The following is an 11,149-nucleotide window of genomic DNA, read 5'->3' as shown; positions in this document are numbered from 1 at the left end:
TGTATGTTTTTTCACAGTTTTTGGGACAAAAAGGGATGTTGCATATGAAGAAGAACAATTTTGATGCATTACTCCAAAGAAAGTAACAAAATACTGCAAGAACTGTGCAGGTTTTAGTTCTAGCTATAAATACACCATGTCACAGCAGAGAAATGTACTCTCCCAGTTCATCAGTAGCACAAGACTGAGCACCAAGATCTCCCGAGGCAAGAATCATCTGTACTTTGAATAACTGCAAAGAGAACTGCAATTCACCTTGCACCGTGAAGGCACAGAGATGAGAGCATACCAAGACATTCTTCTATTCCCTCTCACCCCAAAACTCTAAAAAACCATGTAAGTGCTTTCTGCATTTAATGGTGTGTCTTACTGACTCCCCACTGTGCTATACACCACCAAATGTATAACATTTGCTTTCCCAGTCACACATCACCCCATCTACAGAGTCACTTCACTTTGTTTTATTTAACTCTGCAAAAGACACCAGCTTTAAAACTTTAATGTCTCCTCAGCACCTGGCACTGCTGGCACACCCAGAACCCTTGGTAAGTGAGCCTGCCAACCCTTACCTTTCCCTCTGTCCTCCATGCCCACTGTGCAGTGTGATCTGCCAGAACCCCTCTGCTCCCTAAAGACCCCCCCACAGCCAGGGAAAGCCAAGCTACTACAACTGCACTGCAAAGAGGCACCTTCTCTCTCCTCAGCTACTGCCCACAATGTGAACTGTGAGCTTCCAGACAGAGCAAGTTAGCTCTGCACTTCTGCAGGGAGAAAAGCGTGCAGGGTTCAAAAAGAAGGGCACTCTATGACAAAGGAGAACATGCAGAACCAGGTCCAGGTAATCTAAAAAAAACCACTCTGTGAGCCCCAGCCCACTTTCCATTTATTACGTACGAGCATCAACTGCCCGAGGTGTTCTAAAAACTTTAACAAGCATTAATTAGTACTTTATGGCTCACACATGCTGTGCAGTTAAATAACAATAGTTTTCCAACACGATACATTTGTGAGAACTAGGTAAAACATTAGCATTTGCCTTTGAAGAACAGAACTCTGAATACAAATATTTGGATTAAAAAAATTAGCAAAAAAAAAACCCAAGGCTCACAATGGGAATGAATGGGATTTTGGCCAATATAATTAACTTGCTAATACGTTTTTTGCCTAACAGCCAGTGGCAGTCATTTCTGACCTCTGCAGTAGTTCCACACCTCCAAGAGAACATTATTTTTAAAAACTTTGCTTGCTCATATATTCCATGATTACAACATAAAGAAGACTCCTAACTGTTTCCCTCCCTTCGCAATGTTGGTGGAAACAAACAAGGATTAAACAGATCAGGAATTAATCTGTTGTGCCACCACTTTGGTTCTTCCAAATGAGGACAGTCAGTAACAACAGCAGCACGTGAAAGGCATTCCTGTCTGCTGCTGCCTGCAGAAAGTCTGGCCTATGGAAAGATCAATTCAGATTCCTATAACAGAATTCACAATTTTCTGCACTTTGAATGACTACACTCAAGTGACTTCTGCACATTTACAATTTTTATGCCATTGTCTGCTGTGGGATTCTAAAACATACAGATATGACCCATACAATCCCATGCCTTGAAATGAAGCTAAAGTGCACACTAGAAGCAATCAATTACAACTCCAGTTTCCCCAGTGCACAGCCACGTGACATTTCCAAGAGCTCTCAAAGCATCTTTAGCCGGGTGGTTGTCTGTCGACTTCCTCTGAGGGGGGAGTGGGAGATCTGCTTCACTTGTACGCAGGGGAGTCTTGCCCGGGAGAATCCCTATCTGGACTGGGGTTCCAAATATTTAGGCTGCTGAGACCTGCCACAACAGCATTATGTAATGGTACCGGCTACAGGTACGTGAGGTCTTGATCTTTGCACAGACGTGACTCGTGCTATACATTTTTCCATTTGCAGAGACGAGGAAAAGCCCATTCAGCTTCATGTCTAGTTTCTCAGCAGCAGCCGATGTGCATTTCCCTGAGGCCGGAGCTGCGTGCGCACATGCCTACGCGCGCCCGGCATCCCAAGGGCAGAGGGGAGGCGGCCGCAGCCGCCGAGCTGAGCGTTCTTCGCCCTCGTCTCTACAGTCAGGCAAAAGGGTTTCCCAAAGCTAAGTGTCCATCTGTTGCTGCTCTCATGCACCCGCCCCGCTGATAAAGTCTAATGACATTATATAAAGTTGGAAGCATCCTCCCACACAGGCAGGCAGCATCGGTGAGAAAACCGCGGCGAGGCCAAGCGGACAAGGCACAGCCGCTCTCCTGCAGGAGGGCCGGGGAAGCACTAAGTGGGCCCGACACGGAAGCGGGTGCTGCTGCGGCCCCACCGACACGGCCCACACCGCGCCCAGAGCGCTCCGGTGCCGCGGGAGCCCCGTCCCACACGGTCCCACCCGCGGCCCGCAGGCCCGGTGCCACTCACCGCCAGCGGTTGATGCCCACGGCGGAGGAGGCGGCGAACCAGGGGTCCAGGATATAGATGCAGCGGAGAGACGTGGCGTCCCGCAGCGCTTCCTGCAGCGCCGGGTTGTCGTGGAGCCGCAGCCCGCGGCGGAACCAGTGCACGGAGCGGCACAGGGCCGGCGCCGGGCCCAGCGCGGCCGCCGCCGCCGCCGCCATCACCGCCGCCCGAGCCGCGCTGCCGCCCCGCCCCGCCCCGCCCCGCCGCGTGACTGGCGCGCGCGGGGGCAGCCAATCAGCGCGGCGCGGCGGGGGCGCCGTGCTGCCCTCCAGCGGCCCGGGCCGCAGCTGCCGCCTGCGGGGCGGCGTCGCCCGAAACCGCCCCGGAAATGTCGCTGCCGCCCCCAGAGAGCGAGCCCCCAGTTTAGTCAGCAGGGTGGGTCGACACAGGTGAACGTTAAAAATCTCTATTCCAATAAAACAAAGAAACAAACAAAAATATTTTAAAGACTCCCAAATGGCTGCCTGCATCGAAAAGGTACTTGCGGCCATGAACCCTAGAGCAGGAGCCCCTTCCAGCCCCCCAAATTCAAGAGGAACAGATTTTGGGCAGAAATTGAGTGTTCTTCGGTAGGTGTGGTCAGACATCACTCACGGGACATGGTACATCATGTAGGATCCACGGAGCAGGGTATGAAGCACTGGCATGGACTGCCCAGGATCGCTATGGGAGTAACTTTACGTTTAAAAGGGCCAGGGATTTAGAAAGCTGGTGCATCATCACAGCTCACCACAGGATGTTTGTTGCTACTGACCCCAGGAATCAGAAATCACAGCACTGACATATTCTATTGCATAGAACCAGACTGGGGATGTGGGGTGGGGTGGGTTGGGCAGAGATTTCTGCAGACCTGTTCAGCAGCAAGTTCCAAGCAAAGGAATTGATACTGTTGAACAAAACTCATTGCATTGAAGGATTCACAGAGGAGCTACAAAGTAAACATGGAACAAGCCCCCTGCAACAAGGGAATGGATAAAAACCCCATTTTCAATACACACCTACCCCCTACAAAGAGGGTAATGAGAAGTGTTGCAAACCCTCGGTGAACTGGGATCCCCACCCTAAAGCAACAAGTGTTTCAGAATGACTTTTCCACTGCTTCGAGTGACCCAGAGACACAGAGGCCAAGCTCACTCCCCTGTGAGAAAGGCCACTGGAGCAAACATGCTCTCCCTCACTGGATACAGCGAAGAGAGAACGAGAAATTTAATTCCTGACTCTTACCATGCTTCCTCAAACTGAGAAACCAGGTGTAAAGCAACACAGGAAAAAAACTCAGAAGGATGTGATACTGACTTTTTGGAACGGCATTTTAGAGGTACTGCTGTTGCTTAGACTTGTACATAGCCAGAAGGGAGAGAATTTCCATCCTCTGCACTGAATGGGGCAACAGGAAGAACAGCTGTTGCAAAAACCTTATACAGCAAAACAGTTTACTGAAGTCTAACCCAAACAGTCTGGCTACTTGCCTCTTCCTTGCCGGCAGGTTCAGGATTTTATAACCCCAGATTGCATTCATTCAGGTAATTTTAGATCCCTAACCACACAATGCTCCCATTCCAGTCTTTGTCTGATATGAACCCAATGTGGCCCCCCCTCCCACTCCCCAGATGCAAATTTCCCAGAATAGGTAAATAACAACATCCATTTTAAAAAACAATCACAAAAAACCCAACCCAGTTGATCTCCACAACACATGCTCTCCCCAGCTCTGACATGGGGTGAGACAAAACATGATCCAGTCAGGTCTTTGGCTCTGGTTCCTGACACAGTTCCCCACGCACTTTGCAGGTCATTTTTTCCTGCTCCTTGTTCTTCTTCTCCCCAAGAGGAAAGGAGCACCAAAGGTTATCCCCTCCAGGCCCAAAAATAGAGGTGCAAGAGCCGCCTACACACCAGTGTCATTTCTTTCACCACTTTTGACATTAGGATCCTCTTGCACCTTTCTCATTTCCAGTCCTTTCACCCACGTGTAGGCAAAGGAGCCCCCCAGAACCATCAAGTTACTCGTCCACCACAAGAAGCTCTTTGTCTCCTCAAAGTAGATAACAGCCAGCACTGTTTGTGCACAGGCCTTGGCTGTCCCAGACACGTTGTGGGTGAGTGGGCTAGTGAACTTAATCTGAAGTCCAGTCACATACCCAATGGCAAAGCCAAACACTCCCCCCAAGGTCATCATGCCCCAAAAACTGGGGCTGCCCAGCTTGTCAAAGTGGTAGAGGGTGCGGAACTCGCCCAGCAGCACCATCAGCGGGAAGAATAGGACACAAGCGTTGACGTTGTTGTAGAAGGTCAGACGCCAGATGCTACCATCCACCACAGGCAGCACTTTCTTGGTGTAGATGGCATTGAGAGAGACACAAAGGCTTGCCAAGATCCCAAAGAATATACCTGTCCATGACAGAGTACCCTCTGCTCCTTCCTGGTCAACACCCAGCCAGAAGCCACCTGCAACCAAACAAATCAGGCATCATCTGAACAGCTGCTGAAAGGCTCAAAACATTGAGTCAGAAATTCATCATTTACTCGATAGTGAACAACAACAGCAAGAGACAGGCTTAAGGGCTTCCCCCTTCTTTTATGTGAACCCACAAAATGCCATGACTGGGAAGACTTATTTTGCGAGTGCAGGAAATTTACTGTGCGGGTAATGCAACTGCAGAGCCCTAGTTCCTACACTGAGCAGGCAGCAGTTCAGAAACAACTATTCCAGCTAGTCTTTGCATATAGGTAATTTTCAGGAGACCATTTTATTTTTAATTGAAAAGGCTGAAAATTGACACACGGGTAGAAAAAATATTCATCAAAGTTTGAGAGAACCTAACTTTATAGACTTTTCTCTGCCGATAACAGGAAGGAAAATATAGGTCAGATAAGAAGATGGAAAGATAGTAAAAACATGGCTGTAATATTAAGCATGATAAAAAAATCAAAAGGCAGAAACTGTGTGCAGTATCTTCATGTTAAACTTTGATGGGCAAAGCACTAACTGCCTCCAAAACAGGAGCTACAGGCTTTGCATCTCCAGGGCAGAGAGGGAGACCTCTCCCCATGCAGCTCATAAGCAAAACATAAAAGGGAGATGAGCTACTGAAGGAGCACTGCGCCACATTTTCATTAGCTGTCTGGGAAGTTGCCTGCTTGAAACCAAGCCCAGATACAAATGGGTTCCATCCCCCATCAGGAGGGGCTTTGTCTCAGGCCACAGAGGACGCTCAGCTATGCTGCTATAGGCACACAGGCAATGCTCTCACAGAGAATGGAGATGGAGCCAGGAGGACAGAGTCTTAACCCTAGAGAAACCCTGTCAGGCTGACAGACACCACACTCCTGGGTAGTGCCTGAACAAAAGATTAGCTGAAGGCAACTGCTTTCCTCACTTGTAGAAAATACAGTAGCTCTGTTCCCGTTCACTTCTTCCATGGAGATGAGATTCTCGTATTTTCATCTGATTCCATCTGGCCATCTAACACTAAGTGAAGACATGCACACCTGAATCCAGACTGAAATCAACAGTTCACCATTCCTGGCATCTAAATGGCCCTTCAGTGAAAGGTAGCTTTTGGGATTATTTTGCCTTTGGAATGGACGATTTATAAGCATTCCTGTTAAGCCACTCAATGCCTTGCCCTACATGCTAACCACACGTCCAGATTTTCTGGTGGTGTTTTACGCTTGGCTTGATCAGCTAACCCTTTATCACATGTATTCAGCCTATTGTCAAAACCAATTGGCTGACCCTACTGTATGGTCCCAGTGGTGCTGACATAAATGTTATTGTTACCAAAGTTAATAATCAACACGAACTTGAAAACACGGAGAAAGCCACCTGCTATTTTATGGCCTGCAAAGGGGGAAGAAAGAAAAAGGTAAGGCAAGTTAAACTTCATTAGAGGGTAGAGAAGTTTTAGTGCTCGAAGGAAAAAGGGAGCTGTGTCAAATGAGAGCAATTTCTTCTCGTAGTGAGTCACCTACATCCTCCAGACATACAAATTTGGTTGCCACAGATAGAGCAAGGCATGAGCCCTGAGCTACCCCACCTCACCAGGGAGCTGCCATGCAGGTGAGGAAGACTTCCCAAGGGAAAGCCACCCCACCACCGTCTCTCCGGGGCTGGCTGTCGGGTGGGAGCAGCCCTTCCTGCTCCCCCTCACCTATGATGACTCCGCAGGCCAGAAGGGCATAGAGGGAAGTGGTCTGCTTGAGGAGGAGGTAGGAGAGCAGCACGTTGAACACGGTGGTGAGGGAGCGCCCCACGTTGTAGAAGGCCACGCCGACATGCTTGAGGCAGAGGTTGTTGGAGGTGACCATGCCGATGAAGACGGCGGAGAGGGGCAGGACGCTGCGGGACACCTTGGGGTCGAGGCGGAGGGCGGGCAGGCCGGCGCAGGGGGGCCCGCAGGCCGCCCCCAGGCTGAGGCCCAGGCAGAGCGCGGCCGTGAGGGCGCACTGGAAGAAGGTGACGAAGAGGGGGGCGTCGAGGCGCAGCGAGGGGCTGTCCAGCAGGTACTTGTTGAGGAAGACCATGGCGATGGAGGTGAACCAGTAGAGGCAGACCACCACGGCGATGCGCAGCGCCCGCAGCAGGAAGGGCGCCCGCCGGTCCCCGCCGCCCTCCGCCGGCAGCAGCGGGTCAGCGCCGCCTCCGCCGCCCAGCGCCATCCGCAGGATCCCCGTCCGCGTCAGCTGCGCTCTGCTCATGGCGGGCCGGGCCGCCAGCGACGCCCACCGGCCCCCGCCTCTTTCCTCCCGCCGCCGCCTGCCCCGCTCACCGCCTGCGCCGCCGGCCCCGCGCGTCCCGGAGCGCCGCGGCTCCGCCCGCCGTCCTTTATTCACGCCCCGCGGGCGCCGCTCGGCACCGCCCCGGCCGCGGCGCCATGGCGGGGGAAGGCCCGGCCCGGCCCGGCCCCGCCGCCCGCTCCGCCCCGGGGCTGCCCCGGCCGCGAATATGAAATCTATTAAAAAATTCTTAAGAAAGGATGCTCTTTGATTTTGAACTTTGTGTACTTCCACGCCAAATCAACAAGATACGAGATTTGATCCGTGGAACAGAGAGCAGTGAACAAGCAAGCTCTAAGTGATGCCCGGGTGTCAAAAAGAAGTTTCTTGTCGGCAGAATAGCCTTGTTAAGGTTCAGGTCTCGACGCATTTCAACGACCTCAGACCCAGGTGGAAGTTAGCAAAGCTTGGGGGGCAAGCTGACAGGGCACATAAAGAATGTAGAATTTACAGGTCCTAAGGACATTTGGCAGGACCCCTAAGATAAGGAAGAAACTAATAAAGACAGCTCAGCAACTGTACTGAGATCAGCTCCAACTGGGTAAAAGGTAATTCCAGCCCGGGGAGATTATAACCACCAACTCACTGACCAGCAGCTCAGGAAATCCACTGACCCAAAAGAAGAGAAAGACTGAGCATGCGGACTAATAACCACGAGAAGTGAGAAAATCATCTGTTGATAGAAGATAGAATATTAATCAACAAAAAATCTAGGTAACTTGTAGCCAACAAAAATTAGCTTTGTTCTAAAGCAAACAATGTATTTGTTTGTGAAAGTGTGTGAATAGTGAAAAGTTTTGGTAGCTGTCACACTGGCCTAGTGGATTTGCCACCCAGCACCCCTTTCCTTGCAGAACTGTAAATAAATCAAATACATCAACTCTGTGTGTGGATTGGTGTCTTACACACTGCGTGAAAGAGCCTATTTTGGGACAACAGGGGCAGACAGCAACTGGGGCAGTTTAACGAGAACCTGAGGATGGTCCTTGGGCATCCTCCACAGCCAGGAGGGAGGGCCTTGCTGTGGGACTGCTGGGGAGGGGCTGCCACGCTCATGGATGTTGATGGTCACCAGCACTGTATCCACCTGGCATCGCTGGGCAGTGGTGGCAGGAGGGGACTGGTAGTGGTCCTTGTGTCAGGAACAAGACTGCTCTGCTGGTTCCTGTCAGCATCCTTCGTGTGCTGGTTGGAGCAAGTGAAATCTGGGTGTTGGACAGACACCCATGCTAGCATGGATTTTGCCCACATCCCATCAAAAGCACAGTGTGCTCTGCTGCCTAAACCTTCTGTACAGAAAACAGATTCGAGTTTTTGTAGTGGTGAATAAAACCTTCCCAATACAACCTTAATGAAGTAGGCATGATGATATGTACAAGCAAGGACAGCACAGGCAAGAGCTGGCTGCCTAGTTCCTATTCCTGCAGCAATAATTTGATATCTAACCAGGAGAATGTCTCTGCCAATGCCATTTACCTCTCCAAACTGAGGTACAGCCTGTACTGACTTGTGCACTACCCCACTGCATTGCCAGCAATACAGGGGCTAATGCTTTCAATGAGCCCTGGGTGTTAGGAGAGGCCACACTCATTCTCATGCTAACTCACTTATCCCATAGTTCCACATCATCATCCCAGGTATAAAACACCCATCTGCCCAAAATCACATGCCAAAACATCCCATGTTCTCTCAATGGTGCTTCATAACAAAGAAGCCTTTCAATAAGAATCTCTAGCACGTTGTGAATTCAAACTGCTGGACAGGGTGAAATAAATTAGAATTAATGCCAGATTCCATGTGGTGGGGGAGGCAGCAGTGAGCTCTGTCAAACATTGGTCAGTGTGACCCTCACTTATGTCAGCTGAGACTGCTGCAATGTGTCTGGTTTGCAATGTCCTGGGGCCCAGCAATTTGCACAGGGCATAATTAAGAGGATTTTGGAAGCAAAGCCAGCAGCGTTAATTGGCCCCCATAGCAATCTTTGCTGCTCTTACAACTGGGGAGGATGGGAGCATAATAGGGGTTTTGGGGAGAAAAGTACTTAATTAGGCCAGTTGGTGCGGGTGGAAAATGTTTCAGAAATAATGTGCTTTTCTCAAATCTCTGAAGTCACTTGATTTTTTTTCTCCCAGGTGCATTAGTGGGTTTAGAAAATGATGCTGCCCTTCCTCACAACCCCCTCCTTCTAAGCAGCATCTGGGCTTCTGATGGGAATCATGTTTCCTCTGGACAAAGAAAGCTGGTGCTGGTGTGCTCGCTTTGGACCACCCAAGTGCCTGCAGGGTGAGGGAGTGTTCAGGGTTGTGTTCTGAGCAACATCTCAGCGCTGCACCTTGTGATAGGCGCCCTGATAGAGCCCTGGTACAACCCCAAGTGAGTTTAGCCTGCTCACCTCACCCACCTCCCCGCTCTGCCTGCACATCTGGGAGAGCCACCCCATGCATGGTGCTCGCCCAAGCTCACCCGTGTGGGGTGTGACATCCCCTGGACGCAGGCCTGCAGCTCCTGCCATGGAAACAGCAGATTGTGACTGTGCAGAGGGGCTGGCATTAAGGCAGGGAAAGCTGCCTTTGATCCTGGTGCTAGATGTCAGCTAGCATTTACTCATTGCTTCATATCCTGTGTCCTTTCCATCCACCTTCTTCCAGTGCCTGTCCCAGCACTCCTCTCGTAAGTGGTGTCAGTCAAGAAAAAAAAGAAAGCAAACAGTGCAGGGCACTGTGTGGGGCACTCGCTTGGTTCCATAGGTCCTTGTGGCCTGTTGTACACACCTGTGGTTTCAGCATCACATAATTCAGCTTGAATTTCAAGGAATTTGACCTCTACTACCACTAATGTTGCAAGAATGACATGCCTCTAGCAGATTCAGAGTCAGATATAACTTTTTTTCTTCTCTCTGCCACTTGCTAACATTGTTCAAAGTGCCTTCTCTAAACTAAACATGGGGGTTGGAGAAGCCAAAAGCCCCCTTCCACTGCATCGTGTTCACTCATTCCGTGCACAGTAGATTGCTTTGGCCTGCAGAAGTTTGAAATATCCCAATCAATAAAATCCTTGTTGCTTCTCCTGGGGGATTATCCTGCAGCCCTATCACACATGTATGGCACGTCTGCATGGGAAAATCAACTAGAATAACTCTCTCACCTCTGCCAATATAACTCCCTGGTGCTGACAGTGTATTCCAAAATAAAAGTGATTTGTTCTTGAATAATGAGGTAGTTCTGTGATAGTTGTGCTGGTCGGTCTCCCTAGGCAGAGCTTGTCTACAGCATGGCAATGGTTTGACAAGTGCTTTGAATAAAGGCTTCCCTGGGTGCAAAAACTGACCAGCAGAATTACTCTGCCATAGCCCTGCCTGCCTACCTGCCTCCCAAGGGTGCTTTGCTTTGGGACGAAGGTGGTTTAAAGTCATAGGTTTAGAAATTTCAGAGTAAAGGTAGGAATAAGTAGGTTTAGATAATGTAGCCTGGCCTCCTGCACAACATCAGTCTTAGGCTTCCCTGAGTTAAATCTTACTTGAATTAAACCTGATTTTCTATGAGAAAAACAAAATCAATTTTGAATAAAAAAACTTGCAGAGAGTGAATTCAATAGGGCACTATCAATGTTATTCTGATGGCTGGTTCTTTCCCACTAAATAATGCACACTCCTTTTCATGCTTGGCATTGCTGGGTTCAATGGATCTTGTTACAGCTTTGCTGACTCTTTTATAGGCAAGCAGTTACAGGCAGATGAAGCTACCTTTTAGCCTTGCTTTTGGAGAAGATAAATAATTTTAACTTCATTACAGAGCATGTTTATTATGCTACAGCAGCAAAGATTGACTTCTGTATGCAGATGAGACCTCAGTATTTTCCTGCCCTGCTGCCTGGCCGTGTATTAACATGG

General features: G+C 49.8%; 1 protein-coding gene across 1 annotated transcript; it reads right to left on the bottom strand.

Moving 5' to 3' along the window:
- Positions 1-3,767: 3,767 nt before the first annotated feature.
- Positions 3,768-7,182, bottom strand: SLC35C1 (solute carrier family 35 member C1). The gene is made up of 2 exons (XM_058026305.1): positions 6,636-7,182; positions 3,768-4,929 (listed from the first exon to the last, which is right to left on the bottom strand). Exons 1-2 carry the CDS (start codon positions 7,180-7,182, stop codon positions 4,370-4,372), a joined length of 1,107 nt encoding a protein of 368 aa, XP_057882288.1. The 3' UTR covers positions 3,768-4,369.
- Positions 7,183-11,149: the final 3,967 nt, after the last annotated feature.

The sequence above is a fragment of the Melospiza georgiana genome, chromosome 6 (genome assembly GCF_028018845.1).
Source record: "Melospiza georgiana isolate bMelGeo1 chromosome 6, bMelGeo1.pri, whole genome shotgun sequence".
NCBI lineage: Eukaryota > Metazoa > Chordata > Aves > Passeriformes > Passerellidae > Melospiza > Melospiza georgiana.
Note: the sequence above shows the minus strand (reverse complement) of the source record. Positions and strands in the feature narration are given on the sequence as shown.